Source organism: Anomaloglossus baeobatrachus, chromosome 12, assembly GCF_048569485.1.
Source record: "Anomaloglossus baeobatrachus isolate aAnoBae1 chromosome 12, aAnoBae1.hap1, whole genome shotgun sequence".
In the NCBI taxonomy this organism is placed as follows: Eukaryota; Metazoa; Chordata; class Amphibia; order Anura; family Aromobatidae; genus Anomaloglossus; species Anomaloglossus baeobatrachus.
Window position 1 is genome coordinate 37,484,564 of NC_134364.1, and position 19,844 is coordinate 37,504,407.

General features: G+C 45.1%; 1 protein-coding gene across 9 annotated transcripts in view; it reads right to left on the reverse strand.

Moving 5' to 3' along the window:
- Positions 1-19,844, reverse strand: part of SLC8A3 (solute carrier family 8 member A3) — a 489,560-nt gene that overhangs the window by 293,637 nt on the left and 176,079 nt on the right. For all 9 annotated transcript variants that reach the window (XM_075329953.1, XM_075329948.1, XM_075329951.1 and 6 more), the window contains exon 2: positions 13,769-15,601. In XM_075329953.1, coding sequence (XP_075186068.1) covers positions 13,769-15,540 — 1,772 coding nt within the window. In that variant the 5' untranslated portion in view covers positions 15,541-15,601. The remainder of the gene's footprint in view (positions 1-13,768; positions 15,602-19,844) is intronic.

Genomic DNA, 19,844 nt, shown 5'->3' on the forward strand with positions numbered 1-19,844 from the left:
CATGAATTTCATGAAATAATTTAAAAAAAAAATGACGTGGGCTTCGCCCAATTTTTGAGTCCAGCCGGGTACAACTAGGCAGCTGGGGATTGGAATCCACAGTGCAGGGTGCCCATGCTTTCTTGGCACCCCCGCTGTGAATTGCAGTCCCGCAGCCACCCCAGAAAATGGCGCTTTCATAGAAGCGCCATCTTCTGGCGCTGTATCCAACTCTTCCGGCTGCCCTGGTGACGGGTGGCTCGCCGGGTAATAATGGGGTTAGGGCTAGCTGTATATTATCAGCTGGCCCTAAGCCCGAAATTCATGGTGTCACGCCAATATTAGACATGGCCACCATGAATTTCTAGTAAAGATAAAAAAAAAACACAACACAGAAAAATATTTTTATTAGAAATAAAACACAACACAATTAGTGACTCCATCTTTATTGAAATAAACCCCCCTCCGCAGTAATCCTGGGTCAGGGTCCCGCGCCGTCCAATCCGGATCCAATATCATCTGATCGGTTTGCTGGAAGGCAAAGCGATCAGATGATGTGTCAGGATCAAGTGCCTGTATCCCATCACACATCAGCTGATTGTATAAAAGCCGTTTATACAATCAGCTGATGCATCGGTGCAAAAAAAAAATAAAAATAATAATACTCACTTATGTGCTGATTACCGGCAGCTCCTGGAGCGATGGGGCGGGAGTCTGATCCTGTCTGATCGCTGCAGCAGCTGCCGGTAATCAGGGATGAAGTCTCCTGACGCATCCGCTGATACCGGCCGGGCGCTCGCGTCACCGCGATACTTACGATCACCTGATGCGTCAGGTGACTGCATCAGGTGATCCATCGCCAGGTCCTGCATCCATCGGAGCTTTCCCGGCCGTCTGCACACAGCCGGAGCGGGGGTGGCGATACCGTGAGAGGAGATGGGAGCGGGCATGGCACCGGGAGTCTGCAGACAGGTGAGTATAACTTTTTTTTTTTTTTTTCTACTGTTAACTTTTCTTTTCGCAGCCGCTTCCATCTCCCGCCCAGACATGGCGCCGCACGGCAGCATACATGCACAGGACGGGAGATGGAAGCGGCGGTGACGGTACCGGGAGGATTCACGCTTCTGTATATACTGACAGAAGGAATCCTCTTCCTGTACACGTCACTTTACTACCCACCTCCTGCGTTTATAGCTGCGTTTTTGGTCTTAGAAACGCACCAAAACGCAGCTATTTGCGTTTCTCATTGCGTCTTTCAACATCCCATTGAACTCAATGGATGAAAAGCGCAGTGAAAAACGCGGGAATAATTGACATGCTGCGTTTTTGTGGTCACCACAAAAACGCAGCTGAAAAAAAACGCTGTGTGGGGACAGCAAAAATGAAAACTCATAGACTTTGCTGGGGAAGCAAAGTCATGCAGTTTTGAGGCCAAAAACGCACCCGAAAAACGCGTAAAAACGCCGAGAAAAACGCACCGTGTGCACATAGCCATACAGTGTTTTAAGAGCTTGGCGATGAGATGGAGCAATTAATTGATCGGAGTAAACAATGCGAGCGCTAGTGATTATCTATATGGAAATGTATGGTAATGACATGCTTGGCATTGGCCAGCAGACTCCTCCACAGATGCATGATGAGATCAAAGCCTCAGGAGCGGCTTGGTTAATGCAGGCCCTGGATACAGGAGAGCCCAGTTTGTCATTTAGCATAACTCATACATGGGTAATTGTAACACTCAAATCCCTAATTCAGCTTTCATACATCCAAAAGAGAAGAGTTTTAACCTACAGGCCCCTTAGTATAGAAGCTGAAGGATAGGACTTGGGGACCAATGAGCCCCTTTTCAAGTAAATTGAAATATAGAAGCTGTACTGCTTCTATTTACTTGATAAATGGCCAATAGATTCCCAAAAATCTCTTTTTATGTGAAGTTTAAATAAACTACATCAACTCTTCTTGCCCTGGAGGACTTCATTTGCCTCGATAAACATTAACGGGATACTGGTGCCTACTAGAGTGCGGCAATGCCTTATCCCTCCTGATCAGCGGAGGTCTTTGGGGTATTTTGCACGCGGCGACATCGCTACTGCGATATCGTCGGGGTCAAATCGAAAGTGACGCACATCCGGCGCCGGTAACGATGTCGCAACGTGTAAAGTCTAGATGCGCCGATAAGCTATCGCAAAAGCGTCGTAAATCGGTGATCTGTGTAGCGTCGGACATTTTTATAATGACGCACCAATAAGAGATACGATGTTCCTCGTTCCTGCAGCAGCTCACATCGCTGTGTGTGAAGCCGCAGGAGCGAGGAACATCTCCTTACCTGCCTACACTGGCTATGCGGAAGGAAAAAGGTGGGCGGGATGTTTACGTTCCGCTCATCTCCGCCCCTCCGCTTCTATTGGCCGCCTGCCGTGTGACGTCGCTGTGACACCGCACGACCCACCCCCTTAGGAAGGAGGCCGGTCGCGGGCCAGAGCAACGTCGCAGGGCAGGTAAGTGCGTGTGAAGCTGCCGTAGAGATAATGTTCGCTACGGCAGCTATCACAAGATATCGCATGTGCGACGGGGGTGGGAATTATCGCGCTCGGCATCGCTGCCATCGGCTAACGATGTCGCAGCATGCAAAGTGCCCCTTAGTGTTCAGACCTCCAATGACAACACAAGTTACTTATCCCGAGCATAGGACACATATAACTCTATCTCACTGAACTAACCAAGAACATGTCCTTTATTGAATGATAGCTAAAATTAATAATAAATTGAGATTTTTCATAGGTAGAAAAAAACTCACCAACCAGCGCTGAATAGTAAGATTAGTTGATAATTTATTAATAACAATATAAAGATAACAATGAATAATGAAATTACTGCACAAGACAGGACACAAAGGACATAATAATAAATACGCAAACAAGAGTAAATGTAATAGAAACTGTGTCCTCGTGGGGCCCCGGCCGGTGGCAACCACGAATATTACTGGGTACTAAAAGGCCGACTAAGGAAAATAACTTCCTCAGGAATGATCAATAAATGAATAATACTTGTTACAAGGGTTTCTTTCGAGGGGGTACCACATCCGTGCTAGCCCATATGTGAGGGCAAAGATTCCTTCTAGCGGGTACTTGTGCCCAGATGAATACTTCAAAGTTGATTAGATTGTACTAACATCCACGCTGCAAGTTTTCACGGTCCCTGATTGAGATTGAATATGCCGCGCTTCTACCAAGGAGTCTAACAGGCAGAGGGATCAGTGCACCGGGAACTCGTTACAAGTCCCAGTGTATATTACCTGACACCCGCGTTGGCAATGGGAGCTCCGTGAAGTATGGTCCTTGCGTGGGGCAATTCTCTCTCCTAGTTGGAGAGGAAGGAGTAATGCCGGGTCGCAGTTTGCGAGAGTCTTTAGATCCAAAATACAGGATGCTAGTTGAAAGTTGCTGTAGCAGGATTGCACCGTCCTAGGACATGGATTCCTCCGTGCACCTGCTTAGGCGTACACCTGCCAGTGAGCCGGTAAAGTCCGTAACCGGTAGAGACAAGAAGACAGTTACGTCCACTTCACAATATTAGACTAAGCTAGATCTAGTAATATACACTGGGACTTGTAACGAGTTCCCGGTGCACTGATCCCTCTGCCTGTTAGACTCCTTGGTAGAAGCGCGGCATATTCAATCTCAATCAGGGACCGTGAAAACTTGCAGCGTGGATGTTAGTACAATCTAATCAACTTTGAAGTATTCATCTGGGCACAAGTACCCGCTAGAAGGAATCTTTGCCCTCACATATGGGCTAGCACGGATGTGGTACCCCCTCGAAAGAAACCCTTGTAACAAGTATTATTCATTTATTGATCATTCCTGAGGAAGTTATTTTCCTTAGTCGGACTTTTAGTACCCAGTAATATTCGTGGTTGCCACCGGCCGGGGCCCCACGAGGACACAGTTTCTATTACATTTACTCTTGTTTGCGTATTTATTATTATGTCCTTTGTGTCCTGTCTTGTGCAGTAATTTCATTATTCATTGTTATCTTTATATTGTTATTAATAAATTATCAACTAATCTTACTATTCAGCGCTGGTTGGTGAGTTTTTTCTACCTATGAAAAATCTCAATTTATTATTCGTTTGTACCCAGGCAATTTTTGGGGTGTTTTTTGCCTATAAACCAGCTGCAGAATTTTAAGTGAGTTTTTTGGATCAAGCGCTTACCCTTGTCCTCGGACAATCTATTACCTGATAGCTAAAATTGATGTGCGGGCACTACCATGCTCAGTACTGGTAACTAGTGATGAGCGGGCACTACCATGCTCGGGTGCTCAGTACTGGTAACTAGTGATGAGCGGGCACTACCATACTCGGGTGCTCAGTACTGGTAACTAGTGATGAGCGGGCACTACCATACTCGGGTGCTCAGTACTGGTAACTAGTGATGAGCGGGCACTACCATGCTCGGGTGCTCAGTACTGGTAACTAGTGATGAGCGGGCACTACCATACTCGGGTGCTCAGTACTGGTAACTAGTGATGAGTGGGCACTACCATGCTCGGGTGCTCAGTACTCGTAACTAGTGATGAGTGGGCACTACCATGCTCAAGTGCTCAGTACTGGTAACTAGTGATGAGCGGGCACTACCATGCTCGGGTGCTCTGTACTCGTAACTAGTGATGAGTGGGCACTACCATGCTCAGGTGCTCAGTACTGGTAACTAGTGATGAGCGGGCACTACCATGCTCGGGTGCTCTGTACTCGTAACTAGTGATGAGTGGGCACTACCATGCTCAGGTGCTCAGTACTCATAACTAGTGATGAGCAGGCACTACCATGCTCGGGTGCTCAGTACTGGTAACTAGTGATGAGCGGGCACTACCATGCTCAGGTGCTCAGTACTGGTGACTAGTGATGAGCAGGCACTACCATGCTCTGGTGCTCAGTACTGGTAACTAGTGATGAGCGGGCACTACCATGCTCGGGTGCTCAGTACTTGTAACCAGCAGATGGATACTCGGAAGGGTTTGACTTGTGTGATGAGTATAATATAATGGAAGTCAAAGGAGAACTCAAACATTTTTCCAAAAGATTTTGCGGAAAAATGATTGAGTTCCATTATACTGGGTACTTGAGTTGCACCTATCCGAACATGCAACTGCTTTTAACGAGTACCGATCATGATAGTGCCCGCTCATCACTAGTTACGAGTACTGAGCACCTGAGCATGATAGTGCCCACTCATCACTAGTTACGAGTACTGAGCACCCGAGCATGATAGTGCCCGCTCATCACTAGTTATGAGTACTGAGCACCTGAGCATGGTAGTGCCCGCTCATCACTAGTTACGAGTACTGAGCACCTGAGCATGATAGTGCCCACTCATCACTAGTTACGAGTACTGAGCACCCGAGCATGGTAGTGCCCGCTCATCACTAGTTACGAGTACTGAGCACCTGAGCATGGTAGTGCCCGCTCATCACTAGTTACGAGTACAGAGCCCCTGAGCATGGTAGTGCCTGCTCATCACTAGTTACGAGTACTGAGCACCTGAGCATGATAGTGCCCACTCATCACTAGTTACGAGTACTGAGCACCCGAGCATGGTAGTGCCCGCTCATCACTAGTTACGAGTACTGAGCACCTGAGCATGGTAGTGCCTGCTCATCACTAGTTACGAGTACTGAGCACCCGAGCATGGTAGTGCCCGCTCATCACTAGTTACCAGTACTGAGCACCCGAGCATGGTAGTGCCCGCTCATCACTAGTTACAAGTATCAAGCACCCAAGCATGGTAGTGCCCGCTCATCAGTAGTTAGGAGTACCAAGCACCCGAGCATGGTAGTGCCCGCTCATCCCTAATGTCTAATAAAGCAGAAAATCTGCTACTCTGTTACCATAAAGCCACAACTGTGATATGAAAGAACTTAGCAGGTGATAGAGATAAATGAGCTGAGCAAGCTGATATATAGTTTTGTAGTAAAAGGTTCAATATAACTTGTGATTTTTAATTCTCATTCTCAGCCTTAAGGCTGCTTTACATGGTACGACCGATTGTGCAATTTCACAATCGATCGTACCCGCCCCCGTCCTTTTTGCGTCACAGGCAAATTGCTGCCCGTGTCGCACAAAGTCAGTAACCCCCGTCACACATACTTACCTCTCGTGCGACCTCGCTGTGGGCGGCGAACGTCCACTTCCTGGAGTGGGAGGGACGTTCGGCGTCACAGCGACGTCACACGGCCGCCGGCCAATAGAAGCGGAGGGGCGGAGATGAGCAGGATGTAAACATCCCGCCCACCTCCTTCCTTCCACATAGAGCCGGCGGCTGACGCGGGAGGCAGGTACACGATGTTAATCACTCCCGTGGTGTCACACGGTGCGACGTGTGATGCCACGGGAACGATGAACAACCGTCGCCCGATTTCAGGACCGATATTATGGAACCTAGCGACCAGTACACGACTCACGATTTGTGAGCGATACTGCGTCGCTAGGAGGTGTCACACAGGCCGGCATCGCAAGCAATGCCGGATGTGCGTCACAAAAACCGTGACCCCAACGATCTATCGCACGATAGATTGTCTGGTGTAAAGCAGCCTTAAGAGTCCAGTGAGTGGTCCTAATCAGTTATTGACAGTAATCTCTGTATGCAAATTCTACAAGGAAGGCTCCCATATTACACCCATGGGACCTCTAAATCCAGGCTGAGTAGGGCTCTAAATTAACTAATTCTAATATACTGAATCTTTTCCCTCAAATCTTTATACCAATCTGTTCAACGTCTGCTCAAATGGATGGCACAATTTCCATTTAAAAGAAATTTATCAGCAGGTTTTTGCTATGTAATCTGACATCAGCATGATGTAGGGGCTGAGAACCTGATTCCGATGATGTGTCACTGACTGGGGCCGTTAGAATCTCTATCAATGTAGCAGTAGTCAAAATGCTGAGCTGTGTATAACCCTGCTCATGTGTCGCCCAGGGATAAGGGGTACTCAGATCCGGGCCAAGGGTTCACTTTTGTAGGTGTACGGTGGCGTGACCCGGTCTGTGATCCCAGGCTCCACAGCAAAAAGGGGATTATGTACAGGGGAATTGTCCGTGACGCTACCCGTGGATTGCGGTGATGAGATGGTGGCACCGCCGCTGCCTCTGGGGACCGTGCCCGGGACTGGTGGTGTGGGGCAGCAAGATGGGATCCCCTCCACGGGTAGGGGAGGTGTAGTCCCGGGGCCCAATTGAGAGTTGTGGATTAGGGAGTGACGGGTGTAGTCCACGGCTTGGACCGGGTGGTGCAGGAGTACTCACAGTATAAGGCAATAACTGACACGAGTCCAAGAATTAACCAAGTTGCTGGTAACTGGTGCCCACGGCTGCTGTGAGGACGAGTCCCACACCCGTGTGTGTAATTCAGGTGTTATTCTCTTGCCTGAGGTCTGTGTCTGCTCCATGCACCGGTCCGGACAGGGTCCCGACAGCTGGCACCGGGGGGCCACTACCCTTTCCCGGTCCACTTTGGGTCCCCACAAGCGGCCTATTCCTGAGGCCCTTAATGCCACTCTCCCTAGCTCCCCACCGGAGCTGCTTCATGACTTCTCTCCTCCTGCAGACTGACTGAAACTAAACTCTGCTCTCTCCAAGCTCCTCTCTCCCCCTCCCGTTTTCCTGAGGAGGGGGCGAGTGGGGCCTGATTGGCTGGTGTGTATTTGTGTGGGAAACTCCCCAAGGGAGAGTGAGATCTGCACCAAAAAGATAGATGCAGACCTCTGTGACACCCTGGTTTTGCCAGGGCGGCACACTCACATCACTGATTGGCAGCTTCCTCTGTACATTGTCAGGAAACCGCCAATCAGTGGTGTGGGCGGGGTCACACAGATTACCTGGTCTATTCTGCACATGAGACCTAGTCCTGTAGTTATAATCTCCCGCAGATAAAACACTGATTGTATTGAAACTACAGCACACAGCCTAGTAAGACATCCCTGGAATCAGACTTTCATTCCCTATATTGTGCTGTTCTCAGATAAAATAGCAAAAACGTGCTATATTCCCTGTAAGTATACTAAATATGCGTTTTAGTAAGGATGTATATTATAACAATAGATGACGTTATTTAAAGACAATGGGCAGAACATTCTACAATTGTAGGGCTAAATAGATGTGACAAAGTACTTGGTGTCCAGTACGTACCAATATAAAATAGTAATATGTGTTTGCATGGAATGATATATTCAATATTTGCTAAAGCCAAGAGAGCACTTCAGCCAGACACATAATGCACAAAATAGAACGTAACCAAAGGGGTTATAGGGATGACAAGTTTCATTAAGATCTGAACTTTTCTTTTCCAAAAGCTGCGACTGATCCAAATGATAGATTATACACTGAATGCTCTGATGAATCCTAATCAAAGCATTCGCTCCAGACATCATTTAGCTGCTCCTGGCAGGCAACACAGCCTTTTTTTTTTGGCAATGCTCTGTGTTCAATATTTAGTTTGTCTTAAAACGAGGCGATCACAAGAATACATGTTAGGGAACAGAAGCGACAACGCTAGGTGGGCTAACCAACACGAGCCACCTAACCAGAAGCCACCTACATGGCAGTCACCTGCAGAAGACTACAATAGGCTCCAACAAGCATAATCCCACCTTTAAACTCTTACAGCTACGATGCCGATCAACCGATCGCCACAGGTCCAGCTTCTGGCGTCCATATCAAAAAGCAAATTTTGCTGGTAGAAATCTCTATGACGTCCATGTAACCTAATGTGACACATGAAGAATGGTTGCCTTTAAGAGACAGCCCTTGTAACATAACATACATTTTTTTTCTTCCCATCAAAGTTTTTATCCTCTTAAAGGGAACCTGTCATGTGGGAAAATTCTATCAACCTGCAGATATGGTGTTAATCTGCAGGTTAACAGCATTCTGAACCTACCCATCGCCGGCACATTAAACCTCGCTGCCGGGAGGAAGTGAACTTTAATCCTCTTGGCAGCATTCCAGTCTCAGTCACAGGGGCGGCACTACCGTAGGTTCAGTCACAGTTCTCTGTATGGAGAGCGGCGGCTGTAACCGTGCCCCCCTCACTAAGTGACAACTGGGTCTAATGCTGTGCCGCTGTCAGTCAGTGTGGGGAGCACGGTTACAGTTACAGCTTTTCATACACAGAGCGGTGACTGAACCCGCGGAGGCTCCTCCCCAGTGACTGAAACTGGAACGCTGCCGGGAAGATTAAAGTTAATTTCCTCCTGGCAGCAGGGTTCAATGTGCCAGCTCCAGGCAGATTCAGAATGCTATTAAACTGCAGATTAGCCCCATATTTTCAGGTAATAGCATTTTTCCACGTGACAGGTTCCCTTTAATATATTGCAGTCGTCATATTATAAGGCACTATATACTTTCAATTGCTTATTTTCCCTTTCTACCCAGTAAATTCTTCTCTTTTCTCTGCTTTATGAAGAAACACAAAGTCTCTTTTCCCTGAATGAGTCATCCCTCTCTTCAACTCCTGATCCAGCTGCTCCCTCCTACCCCCTGCCATTGACTTTCCTAATTAGGACTTATGCAGTTAAAAAAAGACTTCCCATCTTTACTTGGAGCTTAGAAAGATTCAGCTATTCTTTTTTTTAATCACATGATGTCATAGACTTTATGGAAAACAGAAAAATTAACTGGGTAGAAAGGCAAAATGAGCAATTATAAGGACACAGTGTTATATTATCTGATGATTGCACTATATTAGGAAAATAAAAACTTTGATGGGAGTGCTTCTATAAAGCTCAACATCCCAAAAGATCTTTTCCCAATTTACACATTATACTCTACCTATCTGGAGAACAGTGGTCCACTGCCCCGTGCACAGCTTTACTTTTTATACCCCTATTTTCTCAGTAGCTCAGGGTTCTGGGTAGGCCATAAATATATAAGGTGTCACTACAACGGGCCTCCTTGGGTTACACTGTATATGTGGAAGATCATTATAGAAATCTATGGTCATCACCAAAAGTTCAGTTCAGTAAAGCCACTACGGTTCTTCGCTTTGTAGCCATCATACACTATCTACAACCAGCCGAATTCTGCTCTACTTGGGGGATTATTTACTGAGGTATATGTCCAGTGACCCCAGAAAATTAATCAAACATTTGCTTTTATTGACTGCACACACATTTAAGACAAATATGTGTGATCTGCTACTATATAAACATATGGAATAAATCCATACTACTCATAAATACAATGATCACAGATTTTACTAAATTCTATTTAAAGCAGCTGCCAAAAAAGTAATTTGACCAACAGAGGTTCAATAATCAGTCAAACAAGAGCCTTGTGATTATCCAGAGGATGAGGATCACATTCACTATATGATAAGTATGACAGAACAAAGTTCTCTGAACATCAGTATAGATAAGAGGAGTTTAAAGGTTTTCCCAACTTTGCCCAAAAATCAGACAAACTTAAGACAAGTTTCACCCAAACTTTCCTCCCAAGATATGACAGCTGAGAAGTCACAAACGCGTTTTAGACTACAGTCGTCTTCCGCAATTTCCAAACTCATGATCGTCCAGTAATGAGAAAAACTCCACTGACATTCCATAAAAGTATACGGCCAGAACCCCCACCCCCGGTGTAGGTGGAGGCCGACATGACTTTAGTTGGGGGGAGGTGACGAGATCGGGGAGGGGTGGTACCACTGGGACCGTGGGGTGTATATATATTGGGCAGTTTGGAGAGAAAGGACCTCTTTGACCTGCGATTACCTGGGGATAGTCCCGTTCTCCCTCCCTTGTTGAGGGTTAACAGGGCCATAGTGGCAGTTAGCGGTTGGGGTGGGTCCTTGAAGTTGGTGTAAATTGGATTCGGGGTCCAGGTAGATGTGGATCCCTTTAATTTCCTGGTTTGGGTTGGTGGTCTGGTGATTTTGGGAGAACACCGGCGATGGATAGTCGGGTCCCATGTTTGGTATTTTAACCCTTCACCCTCCCCTTTTTACATTGATTCTCCCGAGTTGGTGGTTGCAGCTGGGAGCAAGTGTGGTTTAGGGGGAAGGTAATGTTTATTGGGTTACTTGTCAATGACTAGATTTATGGGCTTTGAGGTCCTCACCCCAATTAATGTTTATTCCATGTATATATGTTAAATAAAGGCTGCTGTGGCCATTTCATCCAACTTTGTGTCTGTGGTTATTTAATAGTTGTTTAGGTTAAAGGGGGTTATGTAAAGGGGTGGAGAAGGTGGGTCACCAAAACTCTACTATACCAAAGTCATGGTATATCACACAAGTAATTCTGTTAAGAGTGACGGCTCTCCATTTCTGCACTAAACTGGTGGCTTTGTGAACTTAAAATCAGTGCTTGATACTGGACTTGTGTGGCCAGCGCAGCAAAAGGAAAATAGCATTATGTATAGAGATAGTGGAGCTATAGATATCACTAATGTTCAATAAAAGGGTAGGACTTGCTATAAAAAAAACAAAAAAACAACAAACATTCTTCCATCCACATCCTGACCATGGACCCAATGGCTTGAGCAGCTGTATCTAGTATACCGTTAGTTTAGGTAATTAGACCAGGACTTCCACCCATATTACATTTGTGTAAAACTTCACATGTTTACTTGAAATTATGGTAAGAAAATGAGATGGATGTTGTCATTACAGAAAATCTGTTTTCATTAAATCTGTATAAATGTGCATGTAGCACAGTGTAGCGTGTAATATAACCCTCTTCGGCCATCTTCTCTGGGATCCGGCGCCGTTCTGCTCCTCTTCTCAGTGAAGTCACTGCTTCACACTCTATGTGTGAGCCGGATGTCTTTTCTTCACAATATAAGCCTACGGTGCCTCGTTCTGACACTCCATAGACTTAAGGCCGCTTTACACGCAACAATATCGCTAGCGATCTCGTTAGCGATGTCACAGGCCCAGATTGTTGCTACGATTTGCCGAGATCGCTCATAGGTCATTTTGTAGTGGTCACACGTACACATCTCACAAACGACGCTACATCGTTCAGCGATATATTGTTTGACCAAGGCGGTCGTGTGGACACCGTCACACAGCATTCCTCCCAACGATTCCGGCAACGACAGAGGCGTATAATTGTCCATAGCATACACCCTGGCGTGACACCAATCAGAATGGAGGAGGCGAGGAGCATTGCTCGTAACGACACGCCCGCGTCGCTGATGACGGACGCACTAACGATGTTGTTTGTCGTTGGCAGGCTGTCAAACGTAGCAATATGTCTGCTGCGTTCGCAACGACGAACAATATTTTAAAAATGGATGACGTGTCAATGATCAACGATTTTCGCTATTTTTACGATCGTTTGGAGTCGCTTGTAGATGTCACACGCAACAACGTCGCTAACGACGACGGAAGTGCGTCACGAAAACCGTGAACCCGACGACATATCGTCAGATAAATCGTAGCGTGTAACGGGGCCTTTACATTGTAAAAGTAATTTTCGAGTTCATGTAAAATGCAGTGTGACCTGGAAACTCTACAGAGCGGTGACATCACTAAGAAAAGAAGCAGAACAACATCGGATCCTGAAGAAAGCAGCAATAGGTGAGGATATATATACACACTATGCTGTATACACAGATTTAATACATTAGCAACCATCCTTTATTTAATCATACTTAGAAACTCAAGTGAGTTGTCCCAGGAGGACAAAATAGTGCTAAATCGCCAAGGAACTAATTGCTATCTTAAGACAAAACTAATGAAATGGGAAGCAAGTATATAAAAACCTCATGTGCCAATATAATGTAATAATGTATAAATATCAATGGTAATATAATACGGTAATATTAGAGGTTATTCAGGAAAGATCATTTAAACTAAATTGAAAACATGGGGGGCAAAAATGCAACGGTTATTTCACAAAAATGAAGTTATCCAACATCATTGAGGTAGGAGATACCTTGCTAATCGCGGGAGGTTGTCTTACAATCCCGAGATTGGGGCTCAGAAACCCCGAGAACAAAGCCCCATCCTGAATAAAGTGAGGGTGAGTATGTACGGCCTTTGCGCCATTCAATTTCTATGGGACTACCAGCTAAAGCGGAGTGCTATACTAGGTAGCCCCATATGCAATGAATGGATCCTCTGCAAGCATGCCAACCGCTCAGGAAGGGGCTGGAGTGACCCATTTTCAGGAGGCGAGAGCCCCGATCTCAGGATTGGAAATAACTTGCTGACCCCCAGCAATCTTGAAATTGGGGTTCTCGAAACCTGAAAATTGGGCACTGAAGCCCCTTTCTGAATGCTGCATTAATATCAGTGGTAACATAATAATAAACTTAACTAAAAAACTCAAATATTATATACAAGGTGGAACACTATTATCAATCTACTATATACACTATATTATCTATCTATTAGCGATCATCTTATCTCGTAAACCTGAGTGAATTTCGGTAAGTAATTCAGATTTCAATCACAGTTTCCAGATGAACCAACACAGTGCAACAGAACTTGACACTCTAAAAAGCAAAAAATTGGAAAAATTGTGTCTAATATAGTATCATTGCTAAAAAATTCCATCAAACACCTATCTATAACATACAAATGAACATGTTTGTACGACAGATATTTGGGCGAGCACCTTATATGACACAAGAGATAATATTTCAGGTCTACATTTTTCCAAAAAGTTAAAATTTACAAAAATTATTTCTTGAAGAGACAACACATATATAGATTTAGATTACCTGCTACCACTATTAGTTTCACAATTGCAAATCTTGGTTATGTACTATGGAATGAAATATACTACTTACACAGTTTCATCATTCTTAAATTCCAGTTCTCCATATGTATCTTCAAAATCCTCTCCGCCACCTTTTGCAGTGCCTTCAACTGTCCTAAAAGGGACAATGACTGTGCCCCGAGCTCCTGATGTCCTAAGAACTTTAACTTCCATCACACCAATGCTTTCGCTAACACGTATAATGTCACATTCAAATGTAAAAATCCCGGCATGGTCGTCGTCCAGAATAGTAACGGAGGCCACATAAGGAGAGACCAAAACTGCTTTTGGGTAGGTAAAAGTATTGGGTTCCACTGGATCTGGAGCATCAGTTATTCGGATGTTACTGAGCCTCACAAAAAAATGTTCATCTTCTTCAAAGATGTCATCATCAATAATTCCAACGGAGAATTCCTTTTGGGTTTCTCCAGATTTGAAGACTATGGTCCCTTCTGTAAACTCATAGTCGGCTCCTGCATTTGCAGAACCATCTTCGGTTTTATAGTCCACCAGCATGTTCTTGGAGATGTCGCCACCTTTTCTAACAACGGTCAACAAGACAGCACCACAGTTTTCAAGGCATTGATAGGAGCATGGATCAAAATAGATCTTGGACACAAACTCTTCAGATTCATCCAAGCATATGTCCTGCAGGCTGGTGCATCTTTTCGACTGCTCGGCAGCATGCTTCTTTAGGATATTACCTGCTCCGGTCATCATTCTGGTGGCTTGTATTCGGTAAAATGCTCTGCTTTTCTGTTGATGTGACAAGGCATAATAGTTTGCCATTTCTACTAACTGATCTAAATCCTTCTCGGGGTGTTTTTGCTTTAAATCCTTAAGGATTCTTATCATGTCTCGGCGAGATTCATCTACTTCTTTTCCGTCCATGTTTAACAGATTGCCATCAAGAAAATGAGAATTCATGACTTTGCCATCCATCTCAATCCCTTTTGGGTGCTCTGCCTCAGTCTCAATCATAATTCCTCTGTGCTTGTCAGTCCGATACTTTTTGTGCATATATTTGTAGAAGAGTAGACGTCTGTCTGCCACCCAAGCAAGGACAACACACACGGGAAAAAAGAATAACGTGAGCAAACCTTCCCAAACTTGCACCACTCCAGGAGAGAACACAGCGAGGATCATATATAACCATATGTATGCAAAGATGCTCCATGCTGCCGTAACAAAAAAAACTCGAAGATGCTTGACCTTTCGAACCTCACCATCAGGTATGACATAGACACAAATAGCAATAATGATAAACATGTTAAATGCTGCACTCCCAACAATGGTTGATGGACCAAGATCTCCAGCAATAAAATTATGACCACAGACCTCAATCAACGACAAAAGAATTTCAGGGGCGGAAGAGCCAAGTGCCATGAGGGTTAAATTTGAAACGGTTTCATTCCATACTCGAATAGTCGTTGTGGTGGTCTCACCATTGGGTTTTTTAATAATGATTTCCCGTTCTTGTGATGTTATGACCTCTATAGATGCCATAAAACGATCGGCAATGATGGATACACCAAGAAACATGTAGATCATTGCCACAAAGTACACAATAACTCTGGCAATCTTATCTCCAAGTGAAGGATTCTCTGGGTACCATATTGGCAAAATAACTCCCGCCTTACAGTCAAAGGAACCAGTGCAGGAATGGTTTTGTCTGTGTGAAGTGCTTGGAGGGTCTCCTGTTGAAACAGCATGAACCTGAAGACTTTGAAGAAGCAAGATGAAAGTAATAAGTCCAAAGTGAAGAAATGCCGATGCAAGAGGCTGCAACTTTAACCAAGCCATACATAAACTTGAGTTGGGAGCTATAATTCCAGGTAATCTTATTTACAAATTGCTTAGGAACCTAGAAAATAAGAAACAAAAATCAAGTTAGTTGATATCCATCAAGGCCAACATGAAGGGCAATTTTAAGTCAAGAAATTCAAAGACAATTTCCATTATCAATATCAAAGAAAAATTGCATAAAAGCTTGAATATAATGTTAAAATGGATAATAAAGTTTACAAATGCATCAAGGACATGCATAGGCAGAATATGGTCATGGATGAATGCCAGCTGGCTAAAACTGAATCTGGACAAAACTGTAGTCCTTTTGATCCAAGGTCACCTCTATCCCTGGAAAACAAAACCCCTTCAAAACTTAGTTCAGGTGCACAATTTGGGGGGAAAAGTATTGATGAAGAACTGTCTCTCAAAAAATGGCTGATATTTGTTTTTTTAAGTCTTAAATTTTTCCCTATGAGAAGCACTGACAAAATGACACACCTTATTTCACCAGTAGATCAATCAACCCAGGTACATACCTTTATAAACTGATGGCTGGAATACTGTAATGCCCTATACTGAAGACTTCAAGACAAAGCAATACATTGCCTTTAGTGATAGGGTGTGGTTTAACAGTTAGTTTACATAGGCAGACATCAGTAAATGAAGCGCACTGAGCAATCTGTAATGCTTTACTTTTAACATGTGCCCAATGATGTTCAAGACTATAAGTAACTTCGATGATCTCTACTTGAAACATCTACTGAAACCCTACGGTCCTCTCATATCAGCAGACACGAATAAACTGTTCACATCCAGGAACAAAGTTGGATGGGTTTCCTAAGGGTCCATTAGAACTATTGACTCGGACAGCCTGATATTCTACATGCAAATTTTACATTACCCTCATGCACAAATTTACTTATGTGTCTATGTAATAATATACTAGGTAGTTTGGTAAATTGATCATGAGATGCAGGCTTGTCTGTACATAGTAAATCAAGTGTATTGTGCCAACAACTGGAGGAGTAGGGGGCCCACTCCTGCACAGAGGCCTACCGGGGGATTCACCTGTTCAACTGTAGGCCAATCGGAGCTTACCCAGGATCTAGCTTAGAACATTTCGAAGCAGAGCCTTTTGTTATGCAGCTCCAACTGTCTGGATCTCATTGCCTGGATCAATCAGAGTGATATCATCCCTGGACACATTTAAACAAAAGTGAAATGTATTTGTTCAGTCTGGCATTCTTAGGCATAAAACACTCATACTCTACATAGGACAGTATGCCATACTGATCAATTTACTCCCCCGACTGCACTTCAAGTCCACTATGAAAAAACTCAAAGCAAATTGTTGTTGTTGATTTTGTCACATTTAGGATTACAGTATTACTGCGTATAAGTTGAGATAACATTGTAATACAGCACCCATGGGTGCCAAACAGAAATTGTTTTATACTCTATTAGATACCTCCTTATTCTCAGTGTAATGCGGGCGTCACACGAGATGATCTATCGTGCGATGCATCATCGGGGTCACGGTTTTTGTGACGCACATCCGGCATCGTTTGCGACGTCATCCCGTGTGAAACCTACGAGCGCCGCAAAACGCTTGCAAATCATTTATCTGTCACACATCGCTCATTTTTAAAAAATCGTTTATTTTTCTATGCGCTGGTTGTTCATCGTACCCGGGGTAGCACACATCGCTCCGTGTGACACCCCGGGAACGATGAACACAGCTTACCTGCGTCCCGCGGCTCCCGCCGGCAATGCTGAAGATAGGAGGTGGGCGGGATGTTTACATCCCGCTCATCTCCGCCCCTCCGCTTCTATTGGCCGGCGGCTGTGTGACGTCGCTGTGACGCCGAACGTCCCTCCCCCTTCAGGAAGAGGATGTTCGCCGCACACAGCGACATCGCTCAGCAGGTAAGTGCGTGTGACAGCGGTTTAACGACTTTGTGCGCCACGGGCAACAATTTGCCCGTGACGCACAAATGACGGGGATGGGTACGATCGTTCGTTCGATCGCACGATAGATCGTACCGTGTGACGCCCGCATTACACTCACCGCTGGAGATGGTAATGTGGCGAGCAAAAGTGGACCTAATGGACCAAAGGGGGGGACCCGGGCTTAGCCCTTAGTGGGAGTGGCTTGACTAAGTGCCCACTGCAAAGCAGATGCCAGGTGCCACTCCCAGGGCAGTGGCCGGGACTGCGGCAGCTGACCCTCAGGGTAAAAACGGTCAAAGGTGCAGACTGACAGATTCACTAGTGAAGTAGGTGCTTCAGAATGGCTGTGGCAGATGGTATGGTCAAAATGGATGGACAGCGTCAAAAGTGCAACAGGAACCACTGGGGCAGCTTTGGTGGATAGCATGGCAAGGATGGACAGGCACCGGGGTACCAACGGGGCTAGGAAACAGGAAAAGGACACTGTACACTGACACGGGGACGCACTGTGGACAATGGGACCTGACAATTTAGCTGGCAAGGGCACAAACCACTAACTAACCACATTGATCAGGCACCTCCCCTAGTGAGAGAGTGCCTTAAGTGCCCAGTGCCACTCAATGAATGATAGGCTGAGAGGCTCTTTCAGTAAATGACACATTGGCCCTTTAATAGAAGGGCAGCGGTGCGCGCACGAACCCCATCAGCACTCCTGGAGGACCTGTTCAGTGTGCAAGGCCCCAGGAGGAAGAAGCAGGGAAGACCCACGTAGAGCAGCATTGGGAAGCCAGGCAGCGTGGTGCAGGTCAGCCGCGGAGGTGAGTGAGTCAGAGTCCCTACAGGGAGGGGAGAGAGCGTTGCGGGAACTCAGTTACTACACTAAGTATGCTACACTGGATGAGCTGTTTCTATATTTCCATAGTACTCTGTAGTATCGAGGGTCCATATAGCACTATTTTCCAAGCACTAGGCCTACACACAAAGCTTCAAGTCTAGAAGACTCACTCCATACAAAAGTCATCTAAGCCACTCAACACTAGCTAAGAAAATAACCATAAAGTCTCATGCATATCCCTAGATTATATATCATTATTTACGTAAAATATTGTTGAGCCAGTTATATTTCCACTATCTTTTAGCCCACTGTGACCATTCATTTAGCCCAATAAGCTGTTAAACATACGGCCTCTCTGTTCCTGATGAAATCCTACCCTCTCGAGGTCAATGACAAGCAATTAATGCTACTAAGCAATCTAATTCAACTTCAATGAGCAGAATCTTCTTCTCTGCACCCAGAGGCTTTGACAGTCAATTTTTGTAGCAATGGACAATAGTATTGATTAGTTAACCAACTAATTGAATAAAGTATCTCAAGCAGCTTCATTCCATTTTCCGAGCAGCCATTTTATAGATACTAGCTATTCTGTAAGGACAGCGGGGTGCATTGTTAACTAGCACTTGACTGCTTATTATTTTATGGATGACTGTATAGAGAAATGATTTATTGTACATTCACCGTTAAAGACAATCATGGCTAGAACAAAGATAACAGAACAGTGAGGACATTCGTCATTGTGGGAAAAAGTAATTCATCGACGAGATTGGTCCAATTTGTCCAAAAGCTTTTTACGCACATGGTTGTCATAGAGCAAGGTCTCATGCTCGCTTTCCAAATCTATTAGGGCTTTCAACTTACTCTCCAAATTTCTGGGTGACTTGTCCTGACTACTTGTTTGTTTATTTCAATGGATGCCAAGTAATACTGCAATTTGTTGAAAGTGGATGTTGCAGATTGCATTAGCAATATAATTTGATCACTAGGGGTTTTAGTAGCCAATGGATACCCAACTGAGACAATTAACTTAAAAGGGTTGCTGGGGACAGACCTATTGATGATCAGATCTATAGTAGATGAGTCGGGGTCCGACACTCCACAGCAGATAGTAGCCACAAGTGCCAGAACAGATGACAGCTAGGTATAATGGCCACTCCAGGTACTGCGCTTTATGGGAGATATGATGTGGTACCTGGGAGCAGTCACTAAACAATGTATTTGTCACATCTCCACCAGAATCCGCTTCTGCGACTTCTGCTTCGATCATCAGGTGCCGCCATATTCCCACCGTGGGCAGTGCTGGTGATAGGGGAGGAGTCAGTGCTAGTGGCTCTGGTGGGCGCAGTCTTCGCCAATCCACTAGGCTGGGTTTCCCTGGGACCTGCAGTACCACTGGCTGACTGTGGTGGTGTGTGTCTTCCAGCTGATGTTACCACCTTTCAGCTACAGCCAATGGGAAAGCACCGCACCCTTCTTATTCTCCCTCTTGTCTGCTTGTCGCCGCCAGATATAGTCTTGTAGTATACTGCTTGAC